Raw genomic sequence first — 18,940 nt, 5'->3', positions numbered from 1 at the left:
AGTTCTGTACAGAACATAATACTTGGCAATGGTATGTAAGTGACTACATTAATGTAAGTGACTACATTACTGGTTTGTGTATTTACCATATAATATAGTACTTTTTAAATTTTAATTGATTCATAGTATTTGTATGTATTTATAGGGTACAGTATGGTTTGACACATGTACATAGTGTGTAATGATCAAATCAGTGTAATTAGCATTTCCATCTCCTTTAACAATCATCATTTCTATGTATTAGGAACCTTCTATTCTTCTCTTCCAGTTATTGTGAAACATAATAAATTTCTGCAGACTATGGTTTTATGGAACACTAGAACTAACTCCTTCTATCTAATTAATTTGGCATCACACTGTATCCTATAAATACACACAAATATTATGAAGCAATTAAAACTTAAAAAGTACTATATTAGTAGGAAGGGGGGGCAAAAGAAATTGTGATACATTTTTAAGGAAACAACTTAGTTCAGCTATTGGCACATGTGCACTTAATAAAAGTCATCTAATTGTTAACCACACAGGTTTTGCTAGAACTATAGTGTCATTTTTGCAGACAGGCTTTTTCTAACCCTAATTTCTAAGATGTTGGTTCAAAGATCCATCTGTAACTAAAGGTACTCTTGTAAGTATACCCTTCAGTAAATGACTGGGTAAAGAAAATATGGTATATATACACAATGGAATATTACTCAGCATTAAAAGAGAATAAAATCATGACATTTGCAGGCAAATGAATGGAGTTGAAGAATATAATGCTAAATGAAGTAAGCCAATCTCAAAAAACCAAATGCTGAATGTCTTCTCAGATATCAAGATGCTGATTCATAATGGGGATTGAGGAGGAGAGCATAGGAGGAATAGATGAACTTTAGATAGGGAAAAGGGGGTGGGAGGGAAGGAGGGTATGGGAGTAAAAGGACAGTGGAATGAGACGGACATCATTACATGTATGAAAACATGAATAGTGTGACTCTACATTGTGTTCAACCAAAGACATGAAAAATTGTGCTCTATTTGTGTTATATAAATTGAATTGCATTCTGCTGTCATATGTAACTAATTAGAATAAATAAAATTTTAAAAACTTTATGTAGAGCAAGGCAGGACCAAAATGTCCCCATGACATCATAGCACTAGAGACAGCTCCGTCTCTTGGTCTCAGAACAGTCCTGGATTCAGCCACTACTGACCATTTAGTCCCTGAAAATGCTTTGGCCTGGAAAAATCTCAGTGTTTCAGTTGTGGCTAGGACTCACCCTCATTGTAATGTGCTTTCAGGAGCTTAGGGTGGTGCTGGCATGACCCAAGCTAACATCACCGCAGTTCCTGAGGTCTCTATCACAGAAACAGTTTTTGTGTCCAGTGATATGGTAAGGACTTTCTGATAATTTTAACACCATTTAGCACGGATGCCACATGGTATTACAACAAAACAACAGCTTTATACAACCAGCAACAACAAAAACTGTCAGGCTGCTGTTGTTACTTTTATCTTTTACCTTAGGACACATGCACCCAGATCTTTTCTCAGATTATTATTATAATATCTTGTGGCAACAACTCCTTCATCCAATGCTACCCACACCCCTCCCACCCCACACATGTATCATAGATTGTTCTGGTAAACAGTCTTTTATTTTATATTAGAAGACAAACAAGAGAAAGTGATGTGATCAATGGTAGAAAGAGAAAATACATATGATCATTATCTTTCTGTGTATCTTTAACATGGACTTTTAGGAGGTACATTTGATCAGAAGCCCTGGCTTCCACTGCTCACTCTACTCTGTATTTATTTTGCATAGAGGACTGTTTAACTAAGTAATAGTCACCATTTGCTTAACTTGAGTGCATTTATTGCATCATAATCATAAACTGTATTCTCAGTTTTATAATAATGTGGCTCATACAGAATTTTTAATGGCTCTGCATTGTAAACAAGCTAGATAGAATATTGATCAAAGGAATAATCTGGCACAAAAATTAATGGTAGAATAAATGGTGCTACAGTTCTGGTTTCAACATAACCACCAATCAAATGAGCGCTTACCTCAGTGTTGAGTGAGAACACACGTGTGATTACATTATTTCATCCAAAGCCATAACAATGGTTTGATGTAGTATCAATCCTGTTTTGCTGATGTAACCTCCCCTAGGTGACATGGCTAATTTATAGAAAAATCCAGGTCTGACTAAGGCCTGAAATTAATAAATAATACTTTGTAGTCGTGTGTCTCTGAATGTGTGTGTGTCCATAGTACTTATGCCTATTTTACAAATGAGAGAAGAAGTTTAGGGAGAGAAAATAACTTGACCAAAAACATACATACAAAATGATACACAGTACATTTAAGCCATCTTTAAGTGTCCAGATCCCTTATCTGTAAGTTAAAACTAGTATGTGCGATGGTATAACTTGGAATCTCCATTTGCTCATCCCAGCAAGCATCTCCAAATTATGCTCCCCATTTTCATATGTCAGATTCTGTTCTCTGGCCTTGGAGGAAGGATTAGAAGGAAACTAAGGGCTCAACTCCTATTCGGACAACTCACTAAACTGTGACCTTGAGCAAAGTGTGCTATTTGTTCCTCAGTTTCCTCATTTAAAAAAAATGAGGATAATAGTACCTGCTTAATAGACATTGAGATGAGTAGGTATTGATAGGTATTGAGTTATATCATATGACTTCAAGCAGACTATCATATGAAATAAGTGCTCAAGGTATTACCTGTTATTTCTCCACATGTTTTCTTTAAAATTACTATTTCTTGCCTACATTAATAGTTTTAAAAGAAAACCTCATATTTTTACCATAAATGGAAAATTTCCACTTGTATAAATATAAGAAAATGCTAAACATAAGTACATTTTAAAAAGTGTTAGTAAGTTTTGCTATCAGCCAAGATTTCCAAACTTCAGAACAATTCTCTGTTAAAAAAAGGAAGTTTTGCAAGTGTTAGATACAAAAATACATTAACACCAACCTGAGATCTACTCAAACGATTAGAGAAAGGATTAAGAGAATAAGTGTCTCATCATGTGAATCTATTTTTATTATATATATACTTTACAAAAAATAAGTAAAGTACATGCAATTTCAAAATTTGGGGAAGAGCACCATAACTGAGCATCTGTTTTATTTTCTGAGAATGATACTTTTCAGTGTAAACACAAATGGAAAACATCTTTGCCTTTCAAAACTCTAAGGACAGCATTTTAAGGGCATTTGAGTGAAAGTCATCAATAGAAAGCAATAGACATAAACTTGTAACCTAAGCCAGAGAAAGCAGGCCCTTCCCTGCTACAGGAATGGCTGTGACCTCTGCTCTGAAAATGAAGTAAGAGCTTTTGTGCCCAAATGAACAGGACAGGAAAATGTATCAGGCTGCTCCTAAGTAGCTAAGCCTTCAAACGAAGCTGACAGAGGAAGCCTGCTTCTGACTCAAGAGCTGAAAAATTCCAAGTAAACAGAGAAACCAGCATCCAAGGCCCCATTCCAAACCTTTGTTTCAATAAAAGCTCCAACCGCCCTTCCCAACCGGTTCTTTGAAAGAGTTTAAATTTCCAAACACCCTCAAGGGGCAAAGGATGCGAGAGGCAACACGACATAGTGGTAAACATGTCAGGCCTAAAGTAAGCAAGGATCTGGCTTGCGCAAAGAATAGGAGGAGAAGGTAGGCATGAAAGGAATGGCTTCGCAGTCCGCCTCCGCTCCTGTGAGGTCTGCAAGCTGAGGCAAGCCATCTAGACGCTTCTGGAATTCTCTAACTGGAAAACAGAAAAGATGGTTCCTACTTGTGCAGTGTGCATAGACGTAGGCAAAAATAATGTCTGCAAAGGACACGGCCCACGTGGAGAATTCAACGAAGGGTGGCAGAGACACACAAATCAAATGTAATGTCCAGATTTTATGGAAATACTGCTTTGGAGTAAATCAACTGAAAAAAAGAAATTGAGTCAGTAGTTCAATACAGAACAGAGGCTGCATAGTAGATGATATTAAGAAGTAATCACTAAATATTTTTTTGAGTCAAGCAATGGAACTGTGGTCATTTTGTTTTGTTCTTACCCCTTAGGAATATATTCTGAAGTATTTACAGATAAACTGATATGTCTGTGATTCACTTTAAAAGACTGCCACAAGAAGGAACAAGGCCATCTGATGAAGTAAGCACAGCAGAAAATGATGAAAGATGGGTCCATGTGGGTTCATTGCATATTTACTCTATTTTTGTGTGTACTGAAGTCTTTACACACACACACACACACAACTTTTAAATGAATAAATTAAAAAGACACCAGCATCAGCCAATATCCCATTGTTGTTGTCATTATGCACCTTCTTACAATTGCACAGTCAGTGTACAACTTCCTGGAGGCAAGTCAGAGATGCTTAGCCCTCACAATAAAAGGAAGTGCCTCTGCATAGAGAAAAGATTACTGAGGAACAAAATAAGAACAAAGTTCAGAGCAAGAAGTTCCAACCTGGGGTGGTCTCCTTGGAAATAAAACTAGTGACTATGTTTGGGAAGCAAATGTAGATCCATATCTTTGTTTAGCTTAGTTTTTGTTTTAAACCCATGCAATATTACTGTGCAGCCAATTTTATGTTTTACTTCTCTGTTATTTTTTTTTTTCATTTGCTTGTTTCTTAGGAAATCACTCCTTTTAAGCCTTCAGTCTGATTATGGTTTTGCCAAGGGGAAGAGTTCATAAATACATCTCTCAGTCCTTGATGAGCTAGCTCAGTCACAAAAGGAGACAGCTTTAGGACTCTGGTCACCAGATGGATAAATTCAGGAAAACCCAAAGAATCTCAGGAACTGGGGTAGACAGAAGGAAGGTACATCCAGTGATGGCTGCAGACATAAAGTGAGCAAGAATCTGGATAATTCAGAAGATACATGTTGAACATATATGAAGTCAGCCAAGGAAAGAAATCTTATTTCTAAACTGGTGTCTCTGGTGGTACATTTTTTATCTGCCAAATGGGTAAAGCAGTAGCTACCCCACATGACTAACAATGAAGACTAGATGGCAACTTAAACAAAGCCCTTCAAACATCAAGTGTTCCATAAATATTAATGCCTGTTATGATTAAAATTGTTGCTTGGAATTCCAATAATTCTGACAGAAGCATATACCTTTGGCCCATAAAGGTAGCTTATGTGGAAGGTGCTATTCATTTTTAAAGCAATTCAACAAATCAAGAGAGATACACAACACAATTAGAACTTATATTACCTTCAGCCTCTTCTCTTCTTCATTTCACCCATAGACTATGCTTCCTAAGGTTTTTGTCCATACAGAAGACCTTTCAAGTTGCCTAATGGAATCTAAGCATAATTCTTTCTAGAATATTCTAACAGAATTTTTTCTGCTTATTTTTTTTCTCTTTTTAAAAAATTTTTCCTTTTGGCTTATAGACAGAAATAGCCTTTTAGCCTTTCTGAAAAAAAAAATGAAAGTTACTGGAAAGTCCTGGACAGCTACAAACATCTTCCTCTTAGGCCTTACCACAGTGTAAGAAATAACCACAAAGCCTTTCCCTTCAAAACATGAAAGGGTTTTACTAGACATAACCCAACCCGAAAAAAAAAAAAAAAAAACTTAGAAAAGATTTTGTCAGATGTCAATAGATTAATTGCTTTATCAATGCCCCTAGCATGCATTCATTTACTCCTTAAATAGTTTAATGAAGCAATACTGAACTTATCCTAGGAGAAGAGATTACAGAATTGAATGAGGTATGCTTCCAGCACTGAATATCGGCCCCAGAAGGAGAGAGCAGAGTGCCATGGTCAGGGGCACTACCACAGAAATCAGACCAACTTGGTTTCAAAGTGTGCCTGTTGGTCCCAAATTCCAAATCTCTCCAACTTTGTTCTCTTCCTGCCACCCTTACTGCCACCAGTCTCCAGCTATTTCTCTTTGGGGAAAACGTCTCTGTGCCTTGAGTTCTTCAACCATTCACCTTGTCAGTAAATCAGTTGTCAAATTTCTGGCAGGAAATGAGAATAAATATCTTTTATTATTATTGTTACCTAATTACATAAATAAAATTTGTAATAGACCTTATGTTAGTACATGTGACAGTGCTTTAGTTATACATACAGCGTGGATATATATAACCAAATTTTGCTAATTCTTCTTGGGAATGTTAAGGGCTTCTTCTCAAGAGGTGATAGCAGAGCTAAGTGTGGAGTTGATGTTGTCACAAGGGCCACTATGGAAAGAACCTCTGAGGTGGTCACAATTGTAATGGGTAAGGGAAGTAAGATCTTAAGTAGAACCAGGACAAGAGATTAGTTGGGCAAATATAGTATGGAAAGATCTTGGGGCTAAGATGTGGGCATTTGTGAAGGGCCCAGGTAATTGGATTTTTTTTAAGAGAGAGAGAGGAGAGAGAGAGAGAGAGACAGAGAGAGAGACAGAGAGAGACAGAGAGAGAGAGAGAGAATTTTTTAATATTTATTTTTCAGTTTTCGGTGAACACAATATCTTTATTTTATTTTTATGTGGTGCTGAGGATCAAACCCAGCACCCGGCGCATGTCAGGCGAGCGTGCTACCGCTTGAGCCACATCCCCAGCCCTTGGATTATTTTTTGACAATGGACATTCAGTGTCAATTGAGGAGCTTTAGCAGAATATTGATAAAATAATGCTTGATTTGGGGGAAAAAAAACATACTGACGATTGTGAGAAAGGTGGCCAAGAACAGAAAAGGGAGCTGGCAATAGGTCTACAAGCAAAGAGAATTATAATCAACAACTAGGGCAATGTTGAGATTTCTGTGGTAGTTCCCCTGACCATGGCACTCTATTGTCTCCGTCTGGAGCTGATATTCAGTGCTGGAAGCATACCTCATTCAATTCTGTAATCCCTTCTCCTAGGATGAGTTCAGTATTGTTTCATGAAACTATTTAAGGAATAAATGAATGCATGCTAGGGACATTGATAAAGCAATTAATGATGAAGTCTTCACAGCTGACAAAATCTTTTCCCAATTTTTTTGGGGGGTTGGGTTATGTCTAGTAGAACCCTTTCATATTTTGAAAGGACAGGCTTTTGTGGTTATTTCTTACACTGAGGTAAGGCCTAAGAGGAAGATGTTTGTAGCTGTCCAGGCCTTTCCAGTAACTTTTTTTTTTTGTCAGAAGGCTAAAAGGCTATTTCTGTCTATAAGCCAAAAAAAAAAAAAAAAAAAGAAAGAAAGAAAGAAACAGAAAAAAAAAATCTGTTAGAATAGTCTAGAAAGAATTATGCTTAGAGTCTATTAGGGGTGAAATGAAGAAGAGAAGAGGCTGAAGGTAATATAAGTTCTAACAGTGTTGTGTATCTCTCTTGATTTGTTGAATTGCTTTAAAAAGTAACAGCACTTTCCACATAAGCTACCTTTATGGGCCAAAGGTATCTATCTGCTCTTGTTCAGAATTATTGGAATTCCAGTGGAGATAAAATGCAAGTTCAAACAACACCTAAAAAGTAAATTCAAAGAAACACTATGTTATACCACAAAACAATAACTCAGACCAGGGTCCCAGAGAGACCCCCTCCACAACTCCCTCTCTCCCCCATGGGCCTCATGCCTCCCAGCCCCAGACACATTCACTCTGCCACCAATGCCTGTTGGACCCAAATCCCAAATCTCTCCAACTCTGTTCTCTTCCTGCCACCCTTACTGCCACCATCTACATCAAGCCCTCACCATCTCTTCCATGGACTCTTTAGTAGCTCTCTCATTTACCATTGCTAAACTCATCTTTTTCTAATGGCGAGATAGTGATACTACAAACAAACTTGATGACTCTTCTTGCTAAAATTTTCCAATGACTTCTCATTACTGAGAGAGAGATGAACTTAATCATAAACTAAATACCCACATCTTTATCCTCAATTATAGCCATTCCAAGAATACCAATCGATGAGTGATTCATTTGCTTAGTCATATGATAAAGGTCTCTGGTTTGAATGTCTGCCTGAGATGTGTTTTTCAGGTCATAAAATTGATCACATTCTCTGGATGAACTTTGACAGAAGGTCTTGCTTATAACAGTTGCAATCATTTGGTCGACCTAAAAGAGCCATTCAAAGCCCACCATGATCTTTTCCAAACTTATTTTCAGTATGACCTTGCCAAATCTTCCACTCTGACCCCACAGGTATATTCATTATCCCTTCTTGAACACACCTTGTACTTTTCTGCTTCAGTTTCTGTTCCTCTCGCCCCTCCTGTGTGGAACTCACTGTCTCTCTGTCATCCTCTCCAGGTCCTAAGCATCCTTAAATCCATCTTGCTAAGTGAAGCACCCCCAGGTCACCTCAGTCCTCCAGAATTGTTCGCTTCTCACTTGCTGTCTTAGCTGTTCTTTGATAATCACCAGTTCCTGTCTTTCAATACTGTTATATTGTATTTGCTTATTATTTATCTCTTGCATTGTTTTACAATTTTTAAAGTATTTATGTTTTACTTCCTGAACTGAACTGCAATTTCCTTAAAAGCTAGAACTTTGACACTTATTATTATTATATTTTAAGTCCTATAAAATATCTTATATATGTTAGGCCCTTATTAGTATTTGCTAATTAATAAGCTGACTGGTGTATCTGCAGGGAAAAAATATAGTTAGAAAATTGCTTGAATTAGTAAATGTTACTTTTTATTTTTTAAAAGTTGAATTTTAAGAGTATAAATGCAAAAATACAAATAACTCTTTTACTTATTAAATTTTCTTAGGCAAGAATTTCCTTTGTAAAAGAATTATTGAAGCCGGACAGAGTGGCACATGTCTGTAATCCCAGTGGCTTGGGAGGCTGAGGCTGGAGGATAGCAAGTTCAAATCTAGCATCAGCAACTTAGTGAGGCCCTAAGCAATTCAGTGAGACTCTATTGCTAAATAAAATATAAAAATTATCTGGGGATGTGGCTCAATGGTTAAGTGTCTCTGGGTTCAATCCCTGTGAAGAAGAAGAAGGAGGAGGAGGAGAAGGAGGAGGAGGAGGAGGAGGAGGAGAACAAGAAGAAGAAGAAGAAGAATTGAAAGCTACATGACAACCAAGTATTCAATTTCTGATTTAGCTATTCTGTCTTCAAATGAGACAAAACCTCCCCTTTGATGAACAAGGGTTGCAGGTTAAAGAAAGAGGAATAGGGGAGAGAGGAGAAGGAAGGGAAGAAGGGAGAGACAGGGGAAGAGGAAGGAATAGGGGAAGGAGAAAAGAAAGAATTTCCTCTGATTAAATTGGTGAACAAAGCACTTTCCAGATCCTGTTTCTGAATAAACTAGCTTTATTCATCTTTCTACCATATCTCTTATTGACAGGGTACAATTGTATCTTTCTCTGAAGCTCATTCTGATGGCTTACAGGCACATAAGACCAGAAGCGTAAGCCATGTCAAGGGAGAGGCAAGAAAAGTCAGAATTAAGACACTGGAAAGAGAGGGAAGGTTTGAAAAACTTTCACAGGCCAAAATAATAATAATAATAATATAATACTTCTATTAACTAAGGCTCTAGTGACTTTCTCCTATTGATAGTGGGGTATGAAGCCCCACACCCATAAATAGAATTCCCTGTAATGTAGCATGAAGCTAAGTTACAGAAAACTTTTTAAAATTGCCATAAGTTAACCATTCCTATAAAAACAAAAGGAACCACAAAACAAAACACCCCTTTTTTGATTTCTTTTATGGGGTTTTAAAAAATGCATATGCTTTTTCTAATCATTTTTTTTAATAACAACCAGTAAGACAGTAAGTCTATTTTATTCTTGAATTCTAATATAACTTTGTAAACTTATTGCAGCTTAAAAGCTGAAGTAAAGCTGAATACTCTGCAGTTGTAGACATTTTTCATACCTCAGCCTCACCTCATTTAGTCAAGATCACTTTAGTATTTCACATTGTTAGAAAAATTAAAGAAAGAAATCATGCCTAGCCAGGCAGGGAGATGGTAAAGAAAGTCCAAAATCGTGAGAAAGTGGCGATTCTAACAAACTGAATCTGCACTTTTCCTCTCTTTGACACAACATGTTATTTAATGCAGTGAAAAATGTAAATGTTGGAGCAGTGTCAGGATTTACTAGAAATGACAAGTCATGAGTTCAGTTATTTAAAAAAAAAAAAAAAGGAAGTTCAACTAAGCAAAACCTGGGTCAAGAGATGGCTTACGTAAATCTGTAGTTTAGCTGTTCCTGGGAAACTCCCGGCCTCAGAGAGACAACAGCCATTGGCTCTGAACCCCTTCCTTCCTTCAAGGCAAAACTGTCAGAAGCAGGTGGGAAGAGTAAAAGGCGGCCACAACACAAGGTGATACAAATGTCACAGTAACCCGTCTGACCTATTCAGAAGCACATACACATACAAAAAAAAAACCAACACTCTTCCCACTTCCTTCCACCTAAAACAGTTTTGAAGTGTTTTTTTTTAACTTGCTTTGTTTCTACCAAATTACAAATATACACACTATTAACTGAATTTTCTTCAACACTTCTAAAAGGAGACTGAGAAGCAATTTAGAAAAGACAAGGAGACAAATTGTTCTCTGAAGCCATATATTTTCACATCCACGGCTGATATGAGCATTTCCAGAAAAGCATCTTGAATATGAAGTTTCACCAAGACCCTGTCTATCTTCCAAATCTCCTGGCATCACCACACGTGTACATTAGCTATGGTGGCCTTCCCTGCAGTCTTTCCTTCACAGAGCCTAGGTACCTGCAGTGTCCCTCATTCTGCCAGAAGCTTTCCCTGCCACGCAGGCAGAGGGGCTTCTGGCCACTGTTTGTCATCACTGGTGGGTCTTTCCTGGCTATGCCACCTCAAATTCTGTCTATCTTCTGATGCTAGCTTATTTTCTTCCACAGTACTTCTTACTTTTCTCCCCACACTTTTGGTATTTAAAATGCAAGTTCTATTTATGAACTCATTCGATCATTCAAAAAAGTTATTGAGCATCTAAAATATGCCAAACACCCAGGATATATTCTAAGACTGAGGACCTTTTAGCACATCCCCATGGATGTACGGGATTGTATTCCAAGTGAAACTGGGTGTCATTTTAGTGTTTGAAGCAGAGCAGGTAATGATTTGACTGATGGCTTCAAGGGTAACTCTTCCCTTTGAAAGACTACAGAAGAGGGGTAGGGAAGGATAAGGTCATACACACAGCAATAACACTGAATGATAGGATCGTGGGATATAGTGTTTAATGAATGAATTAATATATGAATAAATGAAATATGGAAACTGAACGAGTAAAGACACATATCCTCCCAAGCATAAAGTAAAAGCCTAGAAAGTGCCTTCAAGTCTTCTGGGCATCAAACAGCACATTAACATCACACCTTGTAATTATGTGTGTGCTAATGTGTGTGTGTGTATACAAATATACAAATTTACTACTTTTATAGAATAATAAATAAAAGTGTAATAATAAGTAAAAGTTTTTTCTGGGCAAAAAATATTATTGCCTAATGACCTACAATAATATCTTTGAGATGCTTATTTCTCAACTTTCCTTAGAGTCTGTTTCTGTGTTTGTTTAGTTGTGCTGAGGATTGTACATGTTAGACAAGCACTCTACCAACAGAGCTATATCCCCATCTTCTTTTCTTAAACCTTTGAACTTACAGACAAAAGATAACTTGAACCTGTATTTACTCTGTAAACAATCTCATCAGTACTCCAGATCTTTACCGAGTTACAGAGATTGCCTTGTTTGGGGTGAAAGTTTATATACAAGCATCTTTTCAAGTTGGATAGTTTTGAAAAAAAAATGTGTTTGAATTGAATTTGCTCTATGTTTAACACTTTGATATCTTTTTTTATTTATGGAAAAGTTAAACAACAGCATTTATACTGCAAAAAATATCAACTAGTTTTCTTCTGTTATAAAGAACTTTTAGTTTTGATAAATACCTTCACCTAATTTATGCTACATGTACAAATGTATAAATAAAGCTGTGTTCATCTTTAGCAAGGTGCTATAATAAGGCTAGCTCCAGTTCCTAAAAAATTGTACATTCTAATATTGCTTAACTGAGTTAGGAGTTTTCAATCCTGAACTTTATAGAAGTATGTCCTCACAAAAATAAAGGTCATGGTTTCAATTCCTGTTTAGGTATGCTAGCTATAAAACAGGAAAAAAAAGTTTCCACAGCCACAAAATTCTTTCTCAACCCTGACAAACCTTTTTTGTGAACACTTTGGGCACAAGAAAGGGCTGAGGGAGTGAATCTGGAAAGCCCTGTGCAAACCCATCTGGGAGAAAAGGAAAGTACAGATGGCATATCAGCAGTGGATTCATCTAGGAGAAGTAGCAGATGTTGAAAATGTACTACTTTTAAATGTGCCAATATAGTTTCAAGATTATCAACTTCAAGGTTGGATACTTTGAAGACTGGTAGAAATTAGCGCATTCATCTAGTCATTCACAAATATTCATCAGGTACACACTATGCAAAGTGGAGCAGGACCAGGTGTGGATCTTTACTCTCCGTGCACACCTGCTCAACTGGGAAGGTGACACCCTTAAAGAAACTTTGTTCTGGGTGAGAACAAGAAGAAACTTACTCTTAATGTTTAAAGCATGGATGCACATCAAGTATATAATCAGATACACAGTATTTCTTTGGTATTAAATTTTCATGGAGAGAGGTGATTAGAGAATACAAAATCTAAGATGACTCCCAAGGAAGTCAATAAAAAATTTTTTTAAAAGCCTGAGAAACTCTAGTCCATTAGGAAGGAAATAAGCATGTGATTTATAATGAAACACAATAACTAAAATAACAGAGGAATTATAGAATGCTGTGACTGCATGTACCAGCAGCACCTAACCTGGTACAGAGGGGAAATCCCGCTGGGGTTATGGCTCAGTGGTAGGGTGCTTGCCTAGCATTAGTGAGACACTGGGTTCAATCCCTGGCACCACATAAAAATAAAAACAAAAACAGAGGGGAAATCCCAGGAGAGGTCACACTTAAGAAGAGGTGTAAGGGAGGGCCATTAGGAATTACCCAGGCAAGTGGGTGGGGAGTGGTGTGCCAGAATCAAACAGAGAAAAGACTAGTGAAAATTCCCTGACACATCACTCATAAGACTTTCATCAAAGAAAATCTATATATATACCCCTAAATTGACTAGCTTGGCTACTTCAGCTAATTCTCTAGCTTGGCTAATTCTCTAGCTTGGCTAATTCATGAAGTCAGATAAGCCACAGAGAAAACAAAGATAACTGAGAGCTGAATTTGTGTCACAGTTTTGGACTTTGAGACAGTTCTCTCTTAACATTGGGGCCTTTCTTTAAATTGTCTGCCATCATCACAGTAAGGCCTTGAACACTATCTGCCAAAGAATTCCAGCCCCAGTCATGTCTCCCTCTAAACATCCCATGGAAATGGAACATAGAGCTTTCTGTAAGACCTACGCCCAGTGGAGCTGTCTCCAGAGCAGCTCTAATATACTTCTCCACTCCAAATCTTTATGTTGATCCAGTCAACTCATTAGCCTTCCAGTGGAGGGTTTGCACAAACAGGTTCCAAATTACTGACAGAAATAATTGGAATAGTCCTTTCAATGACTATTTCTTGAATTCCCCATGCACAGTTCTCATCACTGATGGAGAGATCGACCATGGGGAAGGACAGACCAGGTCCTTCACTCATGGACTTTGCTTTCTCAGGGAGCAAAAGCAGACAGAAAATATGTGAACAAATTATAAATCTAATCATTCCACTTACAAATGACCTTCAGGAAATAAATCTAAAGAGGATTACAGGTTAAAGAGTGACTTTGGATAAGAAGGTGAAGAATAAAGATAACAACAATGTGAGCTGAAATCTGAATGAAAAGAACCACCTACAAAAGTCAAAATCCTCTTTTCTAGCCATTTTGAAAAGATAAATATTTGAGATGATGGATATGCTAATTAGCCTAATTTGATCATTACATATTGTATACCTATATCAAAACATCATACTATAACACACAAAACACATATGCTTTTTTTGTGCTGAAAATTGTAGCCAAAGTCTTACACATGCTAAGAATATTCTCTACAACTAAATTACATCCCCAACCCAGTATGTACAATTATAATGTCAACTAAAAATAAAGCCAAAAATAAATAAGCACATCAACTATAAAATTTCCAAAAAAAAGAAAGAGCCAACATTGTGACTATCAGAGTAAATAGTGCCCTATATGCAAATGAAAACTCATAGAAACAAAACTGATCATGGGTATACTCTTATATAGCTATACAATTATGAATAATATGTTTTTCAATTGGCTCTGCCATCCTAACATGCCTTGCAGGAACCCCAAGATCTTTTTCAAACCAGGACATAAGAAGTTAATGTTTCTAGAAGCCTGTTTCCCTGGTTGGTTTCAATTTGGTTGGTTGGTGTCCATATCATATCATTTGTTAAATATTTCTAACATCATCTCCAAACTAAAGCATGGTATACTGTATTGTCATATAACTTCAAGGATGAATCTAGAAACCCTCAACTCTGTCCTGTAACTTTGACTGAGATAATACCTTTATCTGCTACCTTTATCTGCTAAGGAGGCAACAGCATGATTGTGAAATCCAGGTGAAGAAGATTTCCTGGGTTTGAATGGTAAGCTCTGCCACTGACTTAGCTACAGAACCCTGGACAATGTGCCTAAAAATTTTCTATTTCAACTTCTTATAAAATGAGAACAATGAAAATGCCTCATAGGATTTTCTTGAGGATTTAATGATAGAATGCATGTAAAGCATTTGAAAGACCTTTGGCATATTTGAAACCATGATGGTATTCACATGAAGTATGAATTTCCTTCACCCTGACTTGCTTTTTTTTTCTATTAAATTTCTAACAAATTTCAAGGTTCCGATAAAATGCCATAATCACTACAAAACTTTTAGCCTCCAGAGAAGCCATTTCCCACCTGTGAACAACTGCTAATGCATTGCTTATACATTAGTATAACAAGGAACTTTTATGTAAGTCTGTATACATATTTTGCATGCTCAGTTGGGTTGCAAATTAATATCAAATAATTCTGCCCCATATAAGTGCAATTTGAGTCACATTAAAAAAGTAAATAAATGGAATCTATTTTAATAACACTTAATAACTTGATATAACCAAAATAATAAATTTTACCACATAATCAATAGGAAGTAATTTTTAAATGAATTTTTTTTTTGTACTAAGTCTAAAATTTGGTGCTTTTCTTACTCTTACAGCACGTTTCACATCAGAATAGCCATATTTAAAGTGGTTGATGATAGTCACATGTAGCTAGTAGCTACCAATTGAGACAATCAGCTTTAGGTCATATATTATCTCCTATAGCTTTGTATTTATCATAATGCCTAGTATATTCCTTGTTCCAGAAACTCAATTAAAAATATTTATTGGTTAGGGGCTGGGATTATAGCTCAGTGGCAGAGTGCTTGCCTCACACATGTGAGGCATGGGGTTTGATACTCAGCACCACATAAAAATAAATAAATAAATAAAGATATTGTATCCAAAAATATTTTTAAAATATTCATTAATTAGTTACTTATTTTACTGGTTCATTTACAAGTAGGACTATCTATCTGAGGAAAACATTTCAGCTATTTATGACATAAAAAGTAAAAACTGAAAAAATAGTTTTCTTTAAAGAATAAAGAATTTTATTCTTTATAGGGAGTAATCAAACGAAATTTTCAGTTATTTTTCCCATTAAGTATATAGTATAAATACACTAAGTCATAAATAAATTGTATACAATTAAAGAAAATGCATGTATTTGTATGTTGGATGTTTGAATAAATATAATGTATTTACTTGTTTGATGTGTTTGAATAAATAATTCAACCCCACTTTCTGATAACAGTAACAATATTACATAGGAGTAATTAACTCACAAAATAAACACACAGGATTTATTAAGGCTCAGTGAAAATATTTGATTCCATTTCCCAATCAATGTAATTTTTCCTTAAAGTGATACACTCCTAAATGTATTCAATGTTTTCATAAATGATTTCCCAGCTAGTCAGATGTAGTTACAGAAAATGAATAACATTATTTCCATAGTCATTAACAACATACTGTGAGAAACAGATTAATTTGAATTGCTCTGTCAGAAAAACTGATATGAAAAAAATCAATCCTAATATATATTTTACCACTCTAACATTGGGCCTACCTACTCCTTCTGTTTGAGATTTATTCTTATTTTTCTTTAAAACTCGTATATTCATTTGCCTGCAGAACTGACTGTGATAGAGAATTACAAAGAATTAACAAAATACAGCATCGAGGAAAGTAGAATAACTCACCTTTGGCAATTTCAATGGTAATTTGCAAATTGGCAACTCATAATGATTTTCATTAAGTATGAGAGATTGGTCCAGGTTGGGAACTATCTTTTCCTTAGGTACTTTATAAACTACAATGGTTCCCTTATAATGGGGACAGCTGTAGTTTCCAAATTCATCCACCTCTTTGATTTGGAGTTCCAGCCTGGGTTTTCTTTGCAAGTGAAAAATAAGTTTGTATTCTTTTCCATAATCCTTCCCATTGCCTAAATGGAAGTAAAATGCATTCGTTACCATTAAGATATATCACTTTGTCTTAATTTTTAAAACCCAAATATTCATCCAATTTCTACATATAATTAAAGTTTCTTGTCGTATCATTGCATCTTGTCAAACATAACTTGGAAAAGCAGCAATAGGTTAAGAACAGATTATCACTAGAAGAATGTTTCATTTGTTGGTAGGCGAGGTACTCTGGCTATTTCTAGATTTAAAAATCTTTTCCTTTTTGTTTTTTCCCCTTTTGCTATAGCAAGGAACTATTAGAAATATTCAGCTCTTTCAGTATTTAGAAAATTATCTTCAGTCTCAAGAATTACCTTTGTCCTTTATCTTGTTCATACCGTGTTGTACATCATCATAACCTCACAATAGACTTTCTAGTACTGCACTCTCTCCTATAACTGTGGCTATTCAGGTTTAAAGGAAAATTAATTAAAATTAAAGAAAGTATAAAATTCCACTCCTCACCACATTTAAAATGCTCAGTAGCCACACATGTCTAAGTGGCTACTTCACTGAATAGCACAGATATAAAACCTTTTCTTATTTTCAGAATGAACCATGCTATTTTAGAACTTCCAAGTGGGATAATTTGGTATTTGTGTTGAAAAATTTATAAGAAATTTGTAAAAACAAACAAACAAAAAATGTAGTGGATGCTCCTAAAACAATAATCTATGTTTTCCTCTCAACTCCTCAGTGAAAACACTGACATGTTTCTGAACACAACCTTTCACTTATGGGAGTTTTACCATGTCAATGTGGATATTTTACACTGATATTGCAACAGCAAAAGGAACATTGCTATTCCCCAAGGTAGCTTTATTACCTTTTGCAAAATATATAGGAAGCTATAATATGGCAGATAAAATAACATGTTTTAGACATAAAGATCTGGAGTCAAGTCCAGCCGCCACCATTAGTCTACACTACACTGTTTGTCAAAGTTCTTTTATGCCTCTGAGTTTCTTGTGTCTTAACTGCCTTTTCTTTAAAACAAGAAAAATAAACTTATCTCGTAGGATAATTCTGGGATGAAATGAGAAAATATATATAATGATTGTCAAAGGGCCTAGCACAGACTAAGTGCTGAATAAACAGTAGCAAAACCAGCAAACAATAAGAAGCAGGCTTCTATTATTTTCATATGAATGCTTAAAAATCAACCCTTACATTTTTTTGTTAAGAATATCAAGATGAAGCTTTAATATCTGGGTTGGAACTTCTTTTGTTGGCCATAATATAGCTGATTACCCAGAGCTCTCACAGAAGACCTTTCTTTCATTTTGCCCAATAAAAGAAGAAGAATTCAGTGGTAGAGGAGAAGACACCTCTGTCCTTCTCCTATTGTGACTGCTAGATGCCATTTTGATGAAATTCTAAAGCACAGTTAAATCTAGAACCAGAATATATGTAGGTTAGGGAAAGCAAAGATAGATAGCTTTGCACACGTCTGTATTTGAGGGGCAAACTGGCGATGTGAACAAAACAGACTTCTAAAAAAGGAATGACTAACCAGGGTTGTTTCTTACAAGAGTTTTATTTTGTTTTTTTAAATAAGATAAATTATCTGGGTGATTAAAATATAATCTAAATTGTGAATGAAAGTTTGCGGATCACTCAAGTAATAGCTGGTTGACTTCTATTTCCTGCCACTCAAGTACTATCAAGAAAAATATTATTACTTTGATCCAAATAAAATCTTGCTTGGTAGATTTCTCCTTCCTTCCTTTAAGAGACATTATATTCCTTGCCAGGTGCACAATTATTCATAAGGAATTATTTATATACAGGATATAAGAATTTAAAATGAGTCATAGCTATATTGTTTCAATTCAGATCTTAAAGTACATACTTCTAATCACCAGTTTTTAAAAGTAAAGATCAGTAATCTCTAAAAATCACATTTACATATAAAACCAGGATGAAATTATCAGTGTTTACTAGCAATAAATAGAATGATCTAATATTAGAAAGCATCATGGAAATTTTTAAAATCTAGAGTTTCATTGTTGTATAACACTGCAAAAAAGGACAAATAGTATGAAGAAATTTCACTATTCCATATTTTTCTTCCTTTTCTGACACATTTAGAGTAGAAGAAAAAAATGAGAATTATTTGCTGCATATCCAAAGCATGAAATCTACCACTAGTTGACTTTTTGAAAATCATTTTCTCTTTTTCAACATACAAAGTACGTAGAACCTTGTAGGACCCTGAAGTACCAGCTGGTCAATAAATACTTGTCACATTAAGCAAAATTCATTTCTATTTTGCAACTGATTAGATGTTTCTCATGGCAATATATTTTCTTATGGCAATATATTTTCTTCTTAATA

General features: G+C 35.6%; 1 protein-coding gene across 1 annotated transcript in view; it reads right to left on the bottom strand.

Annotated features, from left to right (window-relative positions):
• The window catches only part of Dthd1 (death domain containing 1), a 62,515-nt gene that overhangs the window by 8,140 nt on the left and 35,435 nt on the right, over positions 1–18,940 (bottom strand). Inside the window, 1 exon segment of the mRNA XM_071614787.1 lies at positions 16,340–16,584. Coding sequence (XP_071470888.1) covers positions 16,340–16,584 — 245 coding nt within the window.

This window comes from Marmota flaviventris, chromosome 7, assembly GCF_047511675.1.
Source record: "Marmota flaviventris isolate mMarFla1 chromosome 7, mMarFla1.hap1, whole genome shotgun sequence".
In the NCBI taxonomy this organism is placed as follows: domain Eukaryota; kingdom Metazoa; phylum Chordata; class Mammalia; order Rodentia; family Sciuridae; genus Marmota; species Marmota flaviventris.
Note: the sequence above shows the minus strand (reverse complement) of the source record. Positions and strands in the feature narration are given on the sequence as shown.